The sequence below is a fragment of the Acomys russatus genome, chromosome 15 (assembly GCF_903995435.1).
Source record: "Acomys russatus chromosome 15, mAcoRus1.1, whole genome shotgun sequence".
Classification (NCBI taxonomy): Eukaryota; Metazoa; Chordata; class Mammalia; order Rodentia; family Muridae; genus Acomys; species Acomys russatus.
This window is the reverse complement of record NC_067151.1, coordinates 9,354,677-9,375,391: the sequence shown is the minus strand read 5'-3', so window position 1 is coordinate 9,375,391 and position 20,715 is coordinate 9,354,677. Positions and strand designations below refer to the sequence as shown.

At 45.1% G+C, this 20,715-nt stretch overlaps 1 protein-coding gene across 1 annotated transcript; it reads left to right on the top strand.

Moving 5' to 3' along the window:
* The first annotated feature begins 403 nt into the window (after positions 1-403).
* Positions 404-16,233, top strand: Samd7 (sterile alpha motif domain containing 7). The gene is made up of 7 exons (XM_051157026.1): positions 404-506; positions 2,856-2,980; positions 4,323-4,401; positions 5,023-5,636; positions 7,432-7,550; positions 11,177-11,287; positions 16,034-16,233. The coding sequence occupies exons 1-7, from the start codon at positions 421-423 to the stop codon at positions 16,226-16,228; spliced, it is 1,329 nt and encodes a 442-aa protein (XP_051012983.1). The 5' UTR covers positions 404-420; the 3' UTR covers positions 16,229-16,233.
* Positions 16,234-20,715: the final 4,482 nt, after the last annotated feature.

The window sequence follows — 20,715 nt, the reverse complement described above, 5'->3', positions numbered from 1 at the left end:
CCAGCACAGCCAAGGCTAACACAGAGAGACCCTGTCTCGAAAAACCAAAATTCTCATTACAGGTTGTCATTATATTAATAAGAATTCAAAATAATTCACAAAAGTGCAGGCACGAAGACCAGAGTTCAATCCCTAGAACCAACCAACATAAAAACAAAACAAAGCCAAACCAGATATAATGATGTGTGATTGTGATCCGGGCTCTGGAACAACAAAGGCAGAAGGATCTCTAAGCTTCCCTGGCTAGCCTCGGGTCCTCAAAACATCCACGGCTGACTGACCTTTGGCCTCCACACACTTTTCCTGAATGGCTATACACACACATAGGAAAGTATTTTCCAGTAGATTACTAGTTAATGTGCCTATCTGTTTCTTTTCAGAACTCCACCAGAGTTGAGAGTGCTGAGGACAAGCCCAGTGATGTCTATAAACCCTTTATTGGCAGCATCAGGACAGCAGAGGATCCCATTGGTTCCCTCACCATTTGGGCCTCCAGTTGTGGACAGGTATTTTTCTCCAATCTAACAGTCCAATGAGAAGAGAGAATAAATCATCACGAGAATCTGGAGAGATGCTAACATTAGATGATAAAACAGCACTGGGGCTATCTCAGGGTACTATAACCCATGGTCATCTGCTGGTCTAACCTTAAGGCACTACTTTCCCTTTGAAGCTTGTTTGACCTACTAACTCATTAAGTAATCACATTTACTTGGAATGTGATAGCCATTATCAAATGTAAAAACTGCTAGATTAGTTTTCGAAGGCTACCGCAATAAAACACAGAGGACAGTTTGGTTTAAATAATATACATTCAGGGCGAGAGAGATGGCTCGGTGGTCAAAAGCACTGGCTGCCCCTTCCAGAGGACCAGGTTCATTTTCCCAGCATGAATATAGCAACCATCTGTAATTCCGGTCCCAGGGGGGTCCAACACTGTCTTCTAGCCTTCCTGACTCTGCACACACATGGGGTACAGACATACATCAGGCTAAAACATCCATAAAGTAAAGATAAAAATAAAAAATATTTAGGTCTCAAGTTCTGGAAACTATTGTAGTCCAAGAGTAGGCATACAAACCACTCAGACACTGATCTCAGTCAGATATTGATGGTTTATTGACCACATACCCCAAGACTGATTGTGATCAGGAGGAACACAGTGGACTGGGGACCCAAACTGTGACACCGAGTTGTTCTCAGAGTGAGCTTTTAAAGGAAAAAAAAAAGAATCAATTCTATTTCAGGCACATTGTGCCTAGGTAGCTAGACAAAGTATTTCAGCTGATCTTTAAGCTGATTGGCTGAAAGGTATAGGGTAGAGAAACTAGGGACTTCCCAGTTCCTTCTCCTGGGCTGGAGTCTGGGGACCATCCAGCTCCCGACCATTCCCATCAGGAAGAAACATAGCAGGGTATTGTGGTTTTGCTCAAGCAGAACATACATTTACCATTAAGTAGGGCACGCATTTATCATCTCTGTTATTATCCTATTCTGAGCAGCAAATGCTGAATTGTGCCCTAGGGAAGACAAAATGGCTGTTCTTATGTTAGGCAGGAAGGCCTGGACATGTCTAGTCATATCTCAACAATGGTGTGCCTCAACAGAAACTCATGGTCTTGCCCAGTTAGTTTCCCGTGAGTCCTACTTCCTGGATTAGAGATGCCATCTCCTCACTGTGTCCTCACATGGCCTGTCCTCGGTATGCATATGCAGGGTACCCTCCATGTGCATCTGTGGGTGATCTCCAGACTCTGCTCCTCTTCTCAAAAGAGAACCAATTCTATCAGATTAAGACTCCATCTTAATAAGTCTGTAACCTCTGGATCCCCTGGCCTGCTTGTCACTAAATCATTCCTTCGATAGCAGTGAAATTCTAAGTATTTTGGTTGCACATTCTGGCAATATTCTGCTTTCTCTTCTTTAGAATATTTTGACATTCTGAAGAGAAATAAAACCCGCTGTTTCTCCTTGTTCATGGAATGTAGACAACAAAATTGGACTCTGAAAGGCCGTTGTAACTTGCAGAATAAGCAAGTTGCCCAGCGGGGCAGTCAAGCATTTATCCTAGATGGCCAATGCCACCAAAGAATCATGAAATAAGAACAGAGTGTGTGGCCAGAGCACAATGCCCATGATAAATACTCTGACCATGCATCACTTAAACAGGTCTGTCCCTGAGATAGTCCTAAGTTATTTTGCTTCCAGCAGCCTTGCCATGCCTTTCTATAGTCAGTGGGACTTCATTTTAGTATTTCATTTGCAATGGAGTCCCAAGTGGGTATTAAAAATCCAGTACCTAAGGGAATCAGTTACTTTTGTGTTACTGTGACCACAATACCTAATAGAAACAACTGGGGCGGGGGGGGGGGGGGCGATTATTTTGGCTCACATTTCCAGAGGGCTCTGTCAGTCACGGCACGGAAGGCTTACTATAGCAGAACAATCAATATCGTGCTAGGTCAGAAAAGGGAGGGTGCTGACCTTTCTCCCATGGGAAGCCACATCCGCACCTCCTGCCCTCAGTAACTTTCTCTCTCTCTCTCTCTCTCTCTCTCTCTCTCTCTCTCTCTCTCTCTCTCTCTCTCAGTTTTGGTTTTTGGCAGGTTTTTTTGAGACAGGGTTTCACTGTGTAGCCTGTCTCTGCCTTCCCTAGTGCTGGGATTACAGGCATGCGCCACTGTGCCCGGCTCTCAGTAACCCTCTTGAAGTGCCCTCATGAACGTGTAAAAAAAAGGGTGCCTCCGTTCTAGATGATTATGAATCCAGTGAACTTTGATCATTACCCTAGGCAATAGAAGCTCTCTAAAATTCCAGCCATACTCTACCTGTTTCATGTCTTTCCTTCCTCCTAGGGATATGTTGTCTTCCAGTATTGCTCCAACTGACACAAGCCAGTTTTGTGTTCCTTCCCAATATGGATCGCCTATTCTTCCGAATGCAACTATGCCAAACCCGCTGTCGGGTCACTTCTATTCAGGTAGGAAGAGTGAGCGCCCAGCACCAGTCTGTGGAGCCCTGTGTACGATTGGCTGCACTAAATGCTCACACTGAAGAACTGGGTGGTGGTTAAGGCCCTGCAGTTTGTGCACTCACTCTCTCGGTTGAGCTTCTGGTGCTACCACTGTTCGGGCAGGGTGAGTCGCTTGGCTCCTCCAGGCCTTATCAGTTCAATCACGACCAAGGGAAGACTTGCAGGATCACTGTTGGTCCTGTCTTCCATGTGAAGAATGGAGGCGCTTCAAAGGGAAGTGATCCGAGAGTTAGCGTCTTGGGAGTCTATGACTTAGGACGAGGATACAGTATAGCTCCCTGGCAGGACACCTGATTTGCGTGCATGAGGACCTGGATTCAGTTCTAAGCACCCCAAACCAACGACACAGCACAGCACATGGTCTCACAAGCTGTAGCGAGAACCAGTTTTTATTCTGATTTTACTCTGGAGGTGTTTAATACAGGGTAGTTAGTAGTCATGGTTTATAATAATCTGTTACATGCCTAGAATTGCTGATGTCTATACCATAAAAATGATAAATATATGAAATGGTAGAGATATTAATTATCTTTATTTAACCATTCTTCCAACCTAAGCATGTATCAAAACATTGCTTTGTACCTTAGAAATGTAAATATTTAAAACAGGACAAGAACAGACAGGTCAAACTCTGGTTTTCAGATGTGGCAGCAAGCACTTTAATTTACTGAGCCATCTTGGGGCCCCAGAAACATGATTTTAATAGGCCTTTGTCTTCCTTTTTTGTTGTTGTTTATTTGGTTTGGGGTTTTTTGTTTTGGTTTGGTTTTTGGTTTTTGTTATTTTGGTTGGTTTTGGTTTTTCAAGACAGGGTTTCTCTGTGTAGCCTTAGCTTTCCTGGGCTTGCTTTGTAGACCAGGCTGGCCTTGAACTCACAGTGATTCACCTGCCTCTGCCTCCTGAGTGCTGGGATTAACAACGTGCACCACCATGCCCAACTTCCTTGCCTTCCCCTTTGGAGTATAACAGGAAAATATCACCAGTCACAAGACTGACAATTCAGGGAGAAAAATGAAATGTTATCTGCTGTTAATCTAGTGTTTATTGGGTTCTCAGCAAAGATTCTCGGATTCGTAGCAGCAATGATCTGATACCCTTTCCCACATTCCATCCCAGTTTAGGGGTTTCTGCAGATTCTGTTTTGAATTCTTTTATTATTTTCAAGTGCATGCTTATACTTCTAATTTGTTTGTGATTCTCTCTCTCTCTCTCTCTCTCTCTCTCTCTCTCTCTCTCTCTCTCTCTCTCTCTCTCTCTCTCTCTCTCTCCCTCTCCCTCTCCCCTCAAGGCTGGGGCATTTTACCACCTGAACCCATAAAGGCAATGACCACAAGGAATGAGATGATTGAAAGACACCACGCTGCCAGGTAACTTAACAATATTGTTTGATTTGTCTTCTATTCATTCCATTGACCATTTGTTCATCAGAGTTTGTTTTAAGAAAATTAAATGAATACATATAAATATAATAGATATGTACATAATGGATATGCTAAAGAAAACATGCCATCTATGCACAGCACACACACACACACACACACACACACACATCATTTACAGAAAGTATATCAGGTATATTATAGAATAAATTATGCAACCATGTATGCAAGCATTTTAATAATAAAAGGAAGATTAAAAAGCAGACAGTGGGACTTGGGGATTAAAAAGTTTAGTAAGAACACTTGCTCCATAAACTTGAGGACTTGAGGTCAGATCCTCGACCTCTGCATCAAAGCTGGGTGTGATCACACAGGCTTTTAATCTCAGGGATAGAGGTGCTTACTGCCAAGCCTGACAACATGAGTTTGGTCCCCGGCAACGGAAGGAGAAAGCCGACTTCCTCACACTGTCCTCTGACCTCAGCAACAGTGCAGGATGGCATGTGTGTGCCCTCACACACAAAACAAATAAATAAACGTAAAAGAAAAAGTACATTTCTAATGATTGTCTGTCTAATGATGGTATAAACTATATTATTTTGGTTTTAGGGCAGAAATAGAAATGTATTCTCTTTACCAGCAACGGAGAATGGAAAGAGTTAATCCCAGGGGACTCTCTGGCCTGGGGATACCACTCTTTTATGGGTCCAGTTGCCTGGCTGGTCCCGCAGGCTTCCAAGGCAGGAACGCATTGCCTGCCAGCGATCTGCATGTGCACAGAAGCGCCCTCAGACACCTTCAGGGAAACCCTATTCTGCTAGCAACTAGACCACACTTGACCGAGTGCTGGGGTCAGAAATACCGACTCAGGAGAGGTTCCATGTACCAGAAGCCTCTAGAGAGTGACACTGAGGGTTTCAAAAGTCATGGAGAAGAAAAAAGCTCAGGCCAGATGGCCGCGGTGCCCTGTGAAGAGGAAGAGTGTATCAAGGATCCGGAAGTCGAAGTAGACAACCAGCCGCAGCAGCCAAGGGAAACGGATGAAAAGCCGACCACAGCCCTCACCAACCCTGGAGGCGGAGGCGAGCTCCAGCCAAACCAGAGAACCCCCTCTTCCCTGGAGGCAGGGCCGTGGGATGGTGGAAAGTCCTCTGAACAGAGCTGTGAAGGCTGCGGTGAAAAGAATGGGCTTTACCTGCCAGTTTCCATACTGCCTCTGCCAGGTCCGTGTCTGGGCTCGGGGTCAAGTGCTCACTAGCCCCAGGATGACCCGTTCTTCCCCCCCGGAGAGGGAACTGTGACAACCATGATTATTTTGGTCTTTGTTCTCGTTTTCAGACCCTATGTCTATCTCTCTCTAGCCTCCATGTTTTAAAAAGTACTTGTTTAGTGTGTGTGTGTGTGTGTGTGTGTGTGTGTGTGTGTGTGTGTGAATACACATTTTACATGTAGGGGTAAATTGCCTGTATGTATCTAGGTGTACCATGTACATATGGACAGTACTCGCAGAGACCAGAAAAGAACACTGAATCCCCTGGAACTGGAGTTACAGGTGGTTATGACCTGTCACGTGGGTGCTGGGATTCAAACCCAGGGCTTCTTTTTTGTTGTTTTGTTGTTTGTTGTTGTTGTTGTTGTTTTTCGAGACAGGGTTTCTCTGTGTGGCCTTGGCCATCCTGGACTCGCTTTGTAGACCAGGCTGGCCTTGAACTCACAGCGATCCCCCTGCCTCTGCCTCCCGAGTGCTGGGATTAAAGGCATGCACCACCACTGCCCAGCTAAACCCAGGGCTACAAACCACTGAAGCATTTCTCTGCTTCCCTCCACTTCCATTTGCTTAATACTCTTTTAAATGACTTCTTCTTGAAGTCACTTTGTTATATCACTTCTCATCAGTCATATAAGAAACACTAGTTTCTTCATATTGCTGTACAAAAACCATTCGACACAGACTGAGAGGATATGTACAAGTAGGAAGGTTTTTAACTAAAATCTTAATTTAATTAATTTTAAGTTTCTTTAACACAAACTAGAGACCTTTTCTTTTAAAGTATAAATTCTATTTCCCTAGTTTCCAAGTGTAGAAAGCAACAACAACAAAATCTCAGACTTTCAGTTTTACAAGTATGAGGGTGCTACAGAGAAAACCCCATATTGGATAGCTCCCTAGAACTTGATAGAAAAAAAAAAACATATTAAAACACAGAGATTAGACCCGGCCCTGATTGCTGCAGCATCCTTTCCTTACTGGGATAAAACAGTGTGACCAGAAGTAACTTAAGAGAAGAAACTCTATTCAGTTTACAGTTTGGGTCACAGGCCAACACCCAGGGAAGCCAAAGTAAGAACCCAAGGCGAGCAGGAGCTGCCTGCTCTTCCACACAGCATTGCCTCCGAGGAGGGAGTCCACTCCACAGCTAAAGAAATGCATCAGGAACCTTGAAGGATACTGTTTGCTGTCTGCAGGAAGGCTTATATTCCCTAGCTTTCTTATGTGGTTCAAGGTCACCTGCCTAGGGGGTGATAACGCCCACAGTGGCTGGGCCCTCCCACATTGATTAGTGATCAGGACAGCTCCCGCACCCCAGCCCTACCTGCCCCGCACACTAAGCTGATTTAGTCAACGCTTCTTCTATTGAGATCCCTTCTGAGATAATTCTAGGTTGTGTAAACCTAAGAGTGAACTAGGGCACTGCTGTGGCCACCATACCAACTGCTCCCCTATGGGGCCCTTGGCTCATGCGCACATCATGATGGTCTCAAGAGACCATGTACCATTGCATTGCAGCATTAGCATGGAAAACAGTTCACAGCGCTTTTCTATGAGCACGTCCGAGATCACGGAGCAAATCTGGGACCACTTGCCAGTGAGCCTGAGGCTTCAGGGGGTTCAAAAACCGACCTATATAAACGGAGCACCCCATGGTGACAAAGATGTTAAACACAAACCTGTATTCTAAGCGTCTCCTTCTGAGTGGACAGTTTATACCACGTGATAATTTTCTTTCCATGTTACAGGAGCACACGAGCTGGCTGCACTTCAGGAAACACGTTCTCTGGCTGATATTCAGAAGTGGACAGTCGAAGACGTGCGTAACTTCATCAGCAGCCTCCCAGGCTGCTCAGACTATGCCCAGGTAACTCCGTAGTTTCGCAATAATTATGAACGGTTGAAACTATTTGATGCACAATGAACTTTGTCAAATTTGCGCCTTGCCCCTGGAAAGAGTGTCTACTAAAATCCCCATTTTATGGCACTGACTCTCACTGAAGTGGTGTCTATGACTGGTGGACACAGGTGTCAGAGAAGGCAGGGGACACCATAGGTTAGCTTTATTATCTGTCCTGCCTAGACTTCTCAGAAGGTGAGTCAGAGGCTAAATATCCAGAAGAAATGAGAAATATTTGCTACAGTACCTAAAGAACAGAAATACGTACTTAGTCCTGAAATGGACAATAGGGTCTAGGGAGATGGCTCGGTATACAAAAAACTCGTTGTAAAAGTGTAACTGCCTGAGTGTGGCTCTCCAGTGCACATAAAACCAGATGCAGTAGTGCACATCTGTAATCCAGTGTGCCTAAAGTGAGACAAGGGAACTCTGGAAACACTTGAGCCAGTTACCCTGGCATATGCATCAAGACCCTGTCAAGGACAAACACCAGGCATTGCCCTCTTACCTCTACACGTGTGTTGCATGGTGTGCATTTCACATTCATACACATGAATACATATGTGCCCATGCAGGGAGAGAGAGAGAGAGAGAGAGAGAGAGAGAGAGAGAGAGCGCCAGGCATACTGGTGCCTGCTTCTAATCTCAGCGCCGGGGTTTGGGGATGAAAACAGTGGAGCTTGCTGACAGCCAGACTAGTCTACATGGCAAGTTACAGGCAAGTGAGAGACCCTGTCTAAAAAAAAAAACCAAAGCAGATGGTATAAGAGAAACCGCATCCAGGGGTGTCTTCAGGCACACACCCGAGCAAACACAAAACCAAGGAACCAAGAACGGTGATATATATTGGTAATCTCAGCACTTGAGAGGCTGAGGCGAGAAGAGGATGAATTTGTGGGCACCCTGAGCTACATAGTGAGGCTTTGCCTCAACAAACAAAGGAAGAAGACATAGCCTTGCTCCTGCAGCAGCATTACACATACTCTGTCCTTTGTGTTAGCTGCCCCTTGTGGGTAGACAGAGTCATATAAACATCAGCACCTCCAACTTTGCTGGCTCACTGTCTGTCACCAGCAGGCATCAGTAGCCCAAGAAATTCTACCACTTCATTCTAGAAGTTTCTCACATGCATTTAGGATGGCCACAGTTGGAAGTCTTCTCCCTTTGAGCTACTGCAGGTGACATCAACTTCAAGACCCAGTTGCCCTGGAAGCACTCACTGCTGCTTTCTGCAGAATGACTACAGAAAAGAGGAGGTGCCAGTGCATTCTGGGTACACAGGACTGTTTCACACACAGTTCTCACAGAGAACTTTACCAAAAGTGTCTCCTTGACTTTTATTCACAACTCTATACTTTGATTTTTTTTTTTTTTTTTAACTTCTTGGGATTGGGATTGGTCAGCTTCGCACCCACTGCCCTTTCCTGAATAGTCCTCCTCCCCCAATCTTTTCCCAGCCTTGAGCAAATGAAGTTTTTAAAACATATCTAGTGAAGCCAGGCACAGTGGCGCACGCCTTGAATCCCAGCACTCAAGAGGCAGAGGCAGATGGATCTCTGTGAGTTCGAGGTCAGCTTGGTCTACAAAGTGAGTCCAGGACAGCCAAGGCTACACAGAGAAACCCTGTCTTGAAAAAACGAAAACAAAAACAAAACAACAACAACAACAAAGCACATCTAGTGTCAGGTGTGACGTCAACACCTTAGATCTCTACACTGGGAAGTTGAGGCAGACAGACTATGAGTTCAAAGCCAGACTCAGCTACGTAGTAGGACCGCCCCCCCCACCCCCCCCCCCCCCCCCGGCTCCCCATCTGAAACAAACAACAAAACCTTGAGAAAAGCAAAGGGTTAAATTCTTTAAATCATAAACACTTTGTCAATGCTTTGCTACTTCACACTTTATTGTAGTTTGTTCTTTTTTTTTTTTTTTTGGTTTTTTGAGACAGTGTTTCTCTGTGTAGCCTTGGCTGTCCTGGACCCCCTTTGTAGACCAGGCTGGCCTTGAACTCACAGAGATCCACCTGCCTCTGCCTCCCAAGTGCTGGGATTATAGGCATGTGCCACCACGCCCAGCTTTTGTAGTTCGTTCTTGTTATATTCTTTTTTGTTTTGTTTTGTTTTGTTTTGTTTTGTTTTGTTTTTTGAGACAGAGTTTCTCTGTGTAGCCTTGGCTGTCCTGGACCCACTTTGTAGACCAGGCTGGCCTTGAACTCACAGAGATCCACCTGCCTCTGCCTCCCGAGTGCTAGGATTAAAGGCGTGCGCCGCCACGCCCGGCTCTCTTGTTATATTCTATATGAAAGAAACTTTATCAAAAAACAAAAGTAATAAAAGAAATGGAGATACAGTGAAAAGTTTGGTGGCTTAGCCATTTAGAGATGACCAGGAAACACTTCAACTCTTTGCTCCAAGTAAATGTCTAGTTCAATGAACTTAGGAGATAAAATATTCACCTCTAAAAATATCTGAAATTGCTAAAAAAAAAAAAAAAAAAAAGTACACGTTTATAATAGACATGGCCCCGTCTGCACCGACGAAAAGGGCAGCCCAGGCCTACCATGTGCAAAGCACTGTGTTCAATGCCCAGAGCCACATAAACACCAGCATGGTGGCACTAGCCTGTAATTCCACTGGATCAGAGAGTATCAGGGTCATCCTTGACTGTGCAGGCAGTTGTGAGGCCAGACTGGGCTATGTGGGACTGCCTCTCACAAAGGAAACAAAGCAACAAAGCGAGGCACAGCAAAGAGGAGAGGTTGAGACTAAAGGGTTCCCACTGTGAGGGAGGAACGGAGAGAGGGAGGGAGGGAGGGAGGGGCCACAGCACACAAGCCGAGATCAACCCCTCTTGTATGAATCAGGAAAATAGGAAGTATCCGATTCTAGGTCTGTTGTTCAGGTCTACAGGGAAGGCTACCTACTGTTTTCCTTTATTCTTTCTAAATTGGATGGTTGTCTGAGAATGAAGGAGAACCCGGTAAGGTCTCAAATCTGAGGAGGGCGGAGAAGAACTGCAGCGGAAGCTCAGAAGTGAGTGCAGAAGGCTTACGAGCAGGTTACACTGGGACATCATGAAGCTAGACCATGACAGACTGGCACATCTCTTCATGTCCACTTCTTCACCTCCTGGAGACTCCAACCATCAGCAGCCTTCATCATGGCAGCAACTAGAGCCAGAGCAGGACCTGCTGGAAAGACCCAATGGACAAGCCTTACCCATGCCCTTTCCTGCACGCAACAGTCATAGGTGCTGCATCTGCCTACACGAGGGACGGTGTCTGCGGTGGCTCTTGCCACGCTCCCTTTACTCCACCGTTTCCCCACTGTTCACCCAGTGGATGCGCACACCACAGATGCTGCCCTCGGAGGATTACCCCAGGCTGGAGTGAGTCCAATAAGCAGAACTACAGAGGACGGTAACATGGTGCTGGAGCCCAGACAAACCAGCAGCTACACAAAGGTTTCCATAGCTCTGGTGTCACCTTCAAACAGGCTTATATATGCAAATAGTCCTACCAAACTATCTGCATAGGAAACTTGGACTTGCTGCAAGACTCAGCAACCAGGCTAAGGCTTTTTGTGTCTCTTCAGGTATTTAAGGATCATGCAATTGATGGAGAAACACTGCCCCTTCTCACGGAGCAGCATCTTCGAGGCACCATGGGACTGAAACTGGGGCCAGCACTAAAAATTCAGTCTCAGGTATGGTGACTGTACACAAATACACACACACACACACACACACACACACACACACACACACACACACACACACGTATATAGCAATGATGAGAAGCCCAAGAGAAATGAGTTAGCTAATGGTACTGTGTAATATATAGAATACTTATTTAATCTCCTTTTTAGTCTTTCCTCCCCTGTAACTGGGAACGTGATACAAGTTAGGAAACCTAAAAGCACCTGACGAAGGTGGTACACATTTCCAGATGGGGTAGGAGGCAATAGGTGGCTGTGTGCTGGTCAGTAGTTAGCAGTTCTGTCTCTTTATAAAGAAAAACAGACCCTGATTTGTCACACTCATAGTATCAATGGCTACCACTGTAACTGACAAATTCCTAATGTCTCTGGACACAGAATTGGGAAACGACACATGACAGCACCTCATTTCAGAGGCGTACACCATGTATAACAGGCATACTGTATCTCAGGTGTAAATAGCCCTGAGAACACAGATAGCAATAAACAATAATGGTAAACAAACTAGATTTAAAGCAAAAGGCAGTGGGCTCTAAATATTTATTTCTTTCTCTTTGCAAATTATATATGCAATATAATTTACTTAATCTTAGGCTTATTTAAATTTGTTTTATTTTGGGTTTTTGTTGTTGTTGTTGTTGTTGGTTTTTTGTTTTGGTTTTAGTTTTTTGAGACAGGGTTTCTCTGTGTAACCTTGGCTGTCCTAGACTTGCTTTGTAGACCAGGCTGGCCTCAAACTTATAGTGATCCGCCTGCCTCTGCCTCTGGAGTGCTGGGATTAGAGGGGTGCGCCACCACGCCCGGCTTATTTAAGTTTTAATGACGACATGTTTTAACAACCTGCTTGCAAACTTCCTAAAAAGTAAAAAAAAAAAGGATAATTGCCTCTTGAGAGCCGGGTAGGCCAACTCCAGAAGTATTGATTGGCACTGGATGGCCTCACTGCCAGATTATAGCCTCTCTTTCTCCCTGTTTCTCTCCCCAAGGCAGAGTTCCTCACACAGCAGGGAAAGGGCTTGTCTCGTCCCTGAGACCATCATGTCTCTCTCCTGCTGCAAAGCCTGGAGTAGCTCCCCAGTTTCTTCAAAGTCAAAGAGAACGGCCATATCGTTTATGTTCCTGGCCAGCACTTCCATCAGCTTGCCTCATCTTCCGCTGCCCACCAGCAGCACCTCTAGGCCTCAGCTCACTTGCTCCCAGTGACTCCCTGAGAGCTGCAGACAGACACACTCTCTGTGGGAGCGCCTAATGTCCTCACTCTTTGCTCACTCATCTTTTGGGGGAGGTTTGTTTGTTCGATTTTAGTTTCTTATTTCTTTTGGTGGTGGGGTGGTTCAGGCTTTGTTTGATTTTGAGACAGGCTCTCATTTCAGTGTCCCAGGCTAGCATCGAAGTCACAGCAAATCTCCTGCCTCAGCCTGCCAAGTGCTGGGATCACGGGCCAGAGCTACCATGCCTAGTGCGTACCTTCATCTTTGCTCAGTTATGCCTCACTGAGGCTTGTTCTTCTCACCCTATGTAGAACCCCACCCTACCCAGACCTCACAATACTGCCTATGTCTCTTTCCCTGCTCTTTTCTCCTCATAACACTTATGACCCAACCAAAAATATAATTTATCTACTCATTATGTCCAGGGTTAGTTGTTATTTCCATCTGGCCCCATTAGGATGCAATTTTCATGAGAGAAGGAATCTTTATTCTTTTGTGGGCTTACAGCACACAAGTTCCATAAAAGACCAATGTTTTGGTTTTTGTTCTTGTTTTTTTGTTTTTGTTTTCTTAAGATCGACCTTACAAAGTGAGTCCAGGAAAGCCAAGGCTACATGGAGAGACCCTGTTGTCGAAAGAAAGAAAGAAAGAAAGAAAGAAAGAAAGAAAGAAAGAAAGAAAGAAACAAGAAGAGAAGAAAAGACAAGAAAGAAAAGAAAGAAAGAAAGAAAGAAAGAAAGAAAGAAAGAAAGAAAGAAAGAAAAGAGTGACCTGTCTCAAATGAGACAAAGAAACAAAAAGCAATTAGTTTGTTGCCAAATTTATACAAGACTGCACCTGTTTGCCAGAAATACTTCTTTCAAGGCTAGAACTGCAGAATGTCCTTTCATGGCCAGAAAGACAGCTTGGTCGGTAAAGTGTCACCACACAAGCGTGAGGAACTGAGTTCAGATCTCAGCAATCGTGGGAAAACGGGAAAGCTGTACCTGGTGACAAGGGCCTGTAATCCCAGCACTGCAAACACACAGGGTCACTGCAGCACATGGCTGCCTGGCCTTACCAAATCAGCTGCAGCTTCAGCGAGAGATTTTTTACAAAAAAAAACCACACAAACAAAAATGGTGGAAAGCAATAGAAGAAGACAGTCAATGTGAATTTCTGGCCTCTTATGTACCCCGTCATGCACATAAACATGTACACACATACATATACTACACACACAGACACACACACAGCTTTTTAAAAAAAAGAATATCCCATCGTTATCATTTTGTTTAAAACTTTTAGGATTTGGAAATTCTTTTTTTTTTTTTTTTTTTTTGGTTTTTCAAGACAGGGTTTCTCGCCGGGCGTGGTGGCGCACGCCTTTAATCCCAGCCCTCGGGAGGCAGAGGCAGGCGGATCGCTGTGAGTTCGAGGCCAGCCTGGTCTACAAAGTGAGTCCAGGATGGCCAAGGCTACACAAAGAAACCCTGTCTCGAAAAACCAAAAAAAAAAAAAAAAAAAAAAAAAAAAGACAGGGTTTCTCTGTGTATCCTTGGCCATCCTGGACTCACTTTGTAGACCAGGCTGGCCTCGAACTCACAGCGATCAGCCTGCCTCTGCCTCCCGAGTGCTGGGATTAAAGGCGTGTGTCACCACGCCCGGCTTCTTTATTTTTAATTTCATGTGACTAGGTGTTACTTCGGCATGCATGTCTACGCACCATGGATGTGCCTGGTGCCCATGGGAACCAGAAGAGGGCGTCAGATCTCCTGGAACTGGAGTTAGAGACACTTGGGAGCTGCTTGTGTGGGTGCTGGGAATTGGATTCAGCCCTCTGGAGGAAAATGAGTGCTCTAAGCCACGGAGGCAGCTCTTCAGCCCAGAAATTACTCAGCAAAGCATGATGGCACCCACCTGTAATCCCAAGACTTGGGATACAGAGACAAAAAGACAGCAGGCTCAAAGCCAGCCACAAAAATAGAAAAGAAACAGAATGCTTCTACTGCCAACAACTCAGCCTTTAACGCCTTCTTCAGTATTCTGTTGCAGGTTTCTTTCTTTCTTTCTTTTCAACCTTTTTGTTCTAAAATAATTTTAGAAGTAGTAAAGTTGGGCCAGGCGATGGTGGTATGCCTTTAATCCCAGCACTTGGGAAGCTGAGGCAGGAGGATCACTGTGAGTTCTAGGCCAGCCTGGTCTACAAAGCAAGTCCAGGACAGCCAGGGCTACATAGACAAACCAGGTCTTGGGGGTAAAAGAAAAAAAAAAAAAAAAAAAAAGACAGAAAGTTTACCCTGTTCTTTCCAGTGTTAACATAACATCTTATGTAACCGGATGCATTTGTCAAAACTAAGAACATTGTTACTATAAAAAACTATTTTTAAATGATTTCTTTTTCTTTATTGAGGATACTGTCTCTCTCGGCATACTTCCAAAGACAGTTCCACAGGTCAGCTCTGTTTGACTTTGATTTGCTTCTGGCTTCCCATGTGAGAGCTTCCCCTCACTAACACCCAGTGGACCCCAGGTGCCATCTGCCAGCAAGACCAGACTGCTGGGGAAGGCCCTGGTTAACACTTGGGAGTTCAGAGGCCAAACAAGCAGAAAACTGCCATTGAATAAGATAGGAAAGTTTGGGTATCCGAGATGGAAATTGAGGGCAATCCCCGTGGTAGAGGAGGACATGATGGAGAGGAAAGACTTCTCCCATGCCAGGACAGAACCCTAGGAGATGGATATGAGTTAGGCATGCAATGGAAAGAGTGGGACATATGGATGGATGGATGGATGGATGGATGGATGGATGGATGGATGGATATGCAGATCACTGGCAGCTTTGGATTTTGAATCATGCAGCTGTGGCCTGGTTTCCATCCAGGGCCAAGTTTATTCCAGCAAGGGCAACAGAACCCCAGAGGAAGAACCCAATGGTGACCATCAAAGCCCCAAGTCCCAGAGCAGCCTCATGTGCGCTGGTGACCAGCCATGTGCTAGAGGTGTTTGAGGAACTGTGGCCTGGCCCAGGGGAAGCCCTGGCTAGCTTGTAGCACTGATGTAGCAGAGTGGAAAGGTAGGATAGACCTCAAATGAAATTGGCACAGGGCCAGATGGGCCCCGGCAGAACCAGAGGATATATAGAGATTTGGAACTACTAGATAACCAGTTTTACAGCTGCAAACTTCGCCTGATTCTGTTTTGCTTTTTTTTTTTTTTGGTTTTTTCGAGACAGGGTTTCTCTGTGTAGCCTTGGCTGTCCTGAACTCGCTTTGGGGACCAGGCTGGCCTCGAACTCACAGCGATCCGCCTGCCGCTGCCTCCCGAGTGCTGGGATTAAAGGCGTACACCACCACTGCCCGGCCATCACCTGATTCTGAAAGACAGAAAAGGCCTACCACACACTAGAAGTGTGACCTACATCTATATAGATGCTCCATATCGGAAGCTACCTCAGCTTCCTTGCCCCTCCCCCGCCATGATTAATGCAGGGTTATCAAAAGAATTCACAGGCTTAATAACTATAATTATTTTGTCTTTAAAGGTATCTCAGCATGTGGGAAATGCGTTCTGTAAAAAAATTCCTTCAGTTCCCACCCATTCGAGGCAAGCATTTGATCAGCCAGCAGACATGCCCCCTGTTTTGGATATTAATTCCTGGAGTGACGGTTTCAGTGTTCCTGATTCGCAGGATATAATGATTCCTAAAAGGACTGAGCAAGAGAGTATGAGAAACTAAAAAAACCCCTCAAAGCCACCTAAGTCACTCCAGGTTTTCTAGAGTTGCAGATGTTACCAGCAAGAAGTTCCTGGGACCAGGTAGGTGACAAGGAGAGTGAGACTGTGTTCATGAAGTATGGAAGACTCTCACCCAACAGCCTTCCTGCCAAGCTGAAGTGACCCAAGCACCAAGGTTCTGGACAATTCCCTTAGAAGAAAACACCCACGGGGAGGAGAACTTACAAACATCTTGCAAGCTACAGCCTGGTGCTTCTGTGAGGGAAACTCTGAAGAAGCCGAGCGCACAGACTGAAAAGGAACGCCTTCTCCTCACCTCTTCCATCGCCCAACCCTGACAGAGATGCAGGCTCTGCTCTGAAGAGGCAGAGAGGAGCTGAGCACAGCCTGCCGCCCAGGGAGGACAATGAAGTTAGGATGTACGGATTAGAACAGGAGAGAGAGAGAGGTGATGATTAAGGTGGCTTTTAAAAAAAAAAATTTTATTTATTTTATTTATTGCATATGAGTGCTTTATCTGCAGAAGAGGGTATCAGATTACATTATAGATGGTTATGAGCCACCATGTGGTTGCTGGGAATTGAACTCAGGACCTTTGGAAGAACAGGTGGCACTCTTAACCACTGAGCCATCTCTCCAGCCCTGATTAAGGTTGCCCGATTAAGGTGGCTTTGTAGGCTCCATATGGAGTCCCAGTCTTACATCATAACATTTGACAGAACGGCTCTAAAAGGACTCCAAAAAAAAAAAAAGGCAACCGTTCAATCAAAGAGGGGACTGGGCAGTAGGCAGAAGGCAAAGTCTTATTTTGAACGTTCTGAATTGAAAACCATAAGAATGTGTGTGTATTTTTAAAATTCGCTGTTCCAGTGAACAAGCCCCTAACAGGAAGCCCTTCCGATAGCCCACAGTCCCATTGTCCAGCGTGCTTGCCCTTCTGAGTTCTGCCCCTTAGAGTGCACTGGACAGAAGAGTTCTGGCAGCGATCACGGCTGTGGCTGCAGTTTCCGTCACCCAACAGCACTAGCCAGAGAGCCCCACCTGACTAACCTTGACAGTGGACAGCCTGGAGGCTGCCAACAGCCTCGGGTCATTCATGCTTATAGAAGTGCCCAAGTCTTGGCCCACAGCCTGATGCCCGGCTCACGAGACCCTGTCCAGGCTCACTGCCAAGGCCCTGCTTGGTGTCTGACCACAGAACCTAGACCACAGCACAAACATGATTGCATTCTGGAGCTCTTTCACAGCCGTACAGAACTTAAACACATATTTAACTTACCAATGCAAAGAGCACACCGCTGACTCGGTTGTTGTTTCATCCGGAAAGCCAACTTCCAAAGCCCTTTTCCCCAGAGTTCTTCTGATATAGTTGAGTTCTGCTGATTTTGGGGTTTTTTGGTTTTTTTGTTTGGTTGGTTGGTTTTGTTTGTTTGGTTTTTGGAGTTTTGTTTTTAGTTTTGTTTTTGTTTTGTTTGTTTGTTTTTACAACAAGTGATTTTCTTTTTTCTGGTATAAAACTAATTTATGCCATTTGTGTGTACACGTGGGCATTAGTGTGGGTTTGGGCAAACAGATACGGAGGAATTCAGTCGAGGACAACGGACATGTGTGATGTGGGCGGAAAGGAGGCTTTTAGGAGAGGGACAGGAAAAGGGGATGGAGAATCAACAAAAATAGTCTTTGTCTGAAAATCTTATTATCAAACCTAATACTTTGTGTGTTAATGTTAAATTAATTTTTAAAAGTCCTTCATACCATCAAATATACTTATAAATTTTTAGCTTAGTCTCTTGATCGCGTTGCTGAGGGTCAGTCAGAAAGCAGACAATCAGGCAGGGCTTGGTGGCACTCCCCTGTAATCCCAAGCACTTGGGAGGCAGAGGCAGGTGGATCTCTGTGAGTTCAAGGCCAGCCTGGTCTACAAAGTGAATCCATGACAGCCAAGGCTACACTGAGAAACCCTGTCTGGAAAACCAAAACAAAAAATAAACAGAAAGAAAGAAAGAAAGAAAGAAACCAGAACATCCCACAAACTTCAAATTTTTACTAATTTTTCTTATGATGGCATAAGCTGGTAGATAACATGTTTTGGGGGTCTTGGGGTTTTGATTAAAAGTAACTTGCAAAATGCATCAGTCTCTTTTCTCTTTTTCACTCACCTGACCCCCAGTAAGTAGAACTGTCTGCACACATGACCCCCTACGATTCCCAGGATGTCCATGAAATGCCCACGGAGGTTAGCAGATGCTGAGAGTTGGCACTTCCCTTGTACTCGCATGTGCTAAAGGGGCCACCTCCTTTTTTTCTCCACATCACCCATTTCTGACTCCTGACAGGTCTGAGCAGATGTGAGTCAGTGACACTCAGAGGAAAGCGCTCTCACTGCCAGCCGTCGACCATCACCTCGGAAAGCGCTGTGCTTAATTTTAAATCCATGCCATTTAAACAAGGAATCAGAAGATGCTAACAGAAATCCTGGCTCTGAGGTCTCATAACCAAAAGAGGAGGTTGAAGCAATTTGCCTGTGAACCTTTCTGCTCTCCAGTTAGAGACTATTGGGTACTTTATATATATATTTTTTAAATAAGTTTATTCATTTATATATATGTTTTTCCTGGATGTACATATGTGCACATGTGTGCGCCTGGTGCCCACAGAGGTCAGAAGAGGGAGGGTATCACATGCCCTGGAGCTGGAATGATGGACGGTTGTCAGCTACCATCTCTGGGAACGGATTTCCTGTTCTCTGCAAAATCAACAAGTATTCTTAATCCCTGAGCCACCTCTCCAGCCCCTACTAGGTACTGGTTAACCAAAGGGATACTTCAGTGACTGGGACCATTCTGAAGAGTGAAATGTTCACATATATCGTTGTCTTCGTCACTATTTTGTTGCTATGAAGAGATACCATGTCCTCGGCAACTCTTCTAAAAGAAAGCATTTAAAGGGGGGGGGGCTGGCTTATAGTTTCAGAGGTTTAGTTCATTATCATCATGGCGGGGAGCAAGGCAGCAGGCAGACACAACGCTGGAGGAGGAGCCCAGAGTTCTACATCTGGAATTTACAGGCAGCAGAGAAAGAGACACTGGGTCTGGCTTGAGTTTTTGAAACCTCAAACTCCACCCCCAGTGACACACTTCCTTCAATAAGGCCACACAGTCTAATCCTTTTTAAATGTGCCACTCCCTAATGACCGAGCATTCAAATACATGAGCCTATGGGGCCATTCTTATTTAAAGCACCACAATTATCAAACACAATTTTTGTTTTGTTGAGACAAGGTTTCTCTATGTAACAGAGCCCTGGCTGTCCTGGGCTCGCTTGGTAGACCAGGCTGGCCTCAAACTCAGAAAGATCCACCTTCCTCTGACTTCCAAGTGCTGGGATTAAAGGTGTGCACCACCATGGCCAGCCTCAGAAAATTTTTAATTTTAATATTGCATAACACTTCTGTCTATCTGTCTGTCTGTGCGCTCATCAAGGTGTGTGAGTGAAGGTCAGAGAGCAACTTGCAAGGATCAATTTTCTTCTTTCTACCATGTGAGTGTTGGAGCTCACACTCACGCCGGTCAGGTGGTCAGTGTCTTTACCTGCTGAGCCATCTCACTGGTCTGGTTTTTTTGTTTTGTTTTGTTTAGTGTATACATTGCTCTGCCCACATATACACCTGCACACCAGAGAAGGGCATCAGATCCCATTATAGATAGTTTTGAGCCACCATGTGGTTGCTGGGAATTGAACTCAGGACCTCTGGAAGAACAGTCAGTACTCCTAACCTCTGAGCCATCTCTCCAGCCCCAAAAGGTTTTAATTCCTTTCGTGCTCTTTTGGCCTTGATCAGACTTCATAACCATAAAATCAAAGACAACCACAGCTATAGAAAACCTCCTCTGCTTGAGAGCCAACCACAATGAGTATTTGATTAACGGGATGTTATTACTTATGAAATATTTTGCTCTGAGGAGTTGAGTAAATCCTTCTAAACACAAGAGGCCTGAAGAGAAGTAAGAGAGGGTCTCGCTATTAGGCCAGTCTGCACCTGAGTTTGCAATCCTTCCCGCTAAGTCTTCAGTTCCAGGACTGCAGGCGCATCCCATCACTTCCCGAAGTGGTTTCTCAGTCTGCACACAGTTGTTTCATTACAAAGGTAAGAAAGTTTTGTGTGAAGAGAGCTGTGGGCATTCGATGCACACGTCCAGCCTTCTCTCAGGATGGATCCCTCTCTACACAGAGCCATGAGATGTCACAGCATGGCTGTGAGGAGCTGATTTCACTAAGGAGATGCTTCACATGGACACCTTGGGTATCATTTTTTAAATGTGCTTGTAGACTGTGCACACACTTCTAGATTTTTTTTCCTTTCTTGTACATTTACGATCTTTGGCTCATTCTCCAGTGGTTTTTATTTTAATAGCTTCTTTTTCTTTTTTTCTTTTTTTTTTTTTTTTCTGTTAGTTAGTTTGTTTGTTTTTTGAGAGAGGGTTTCTC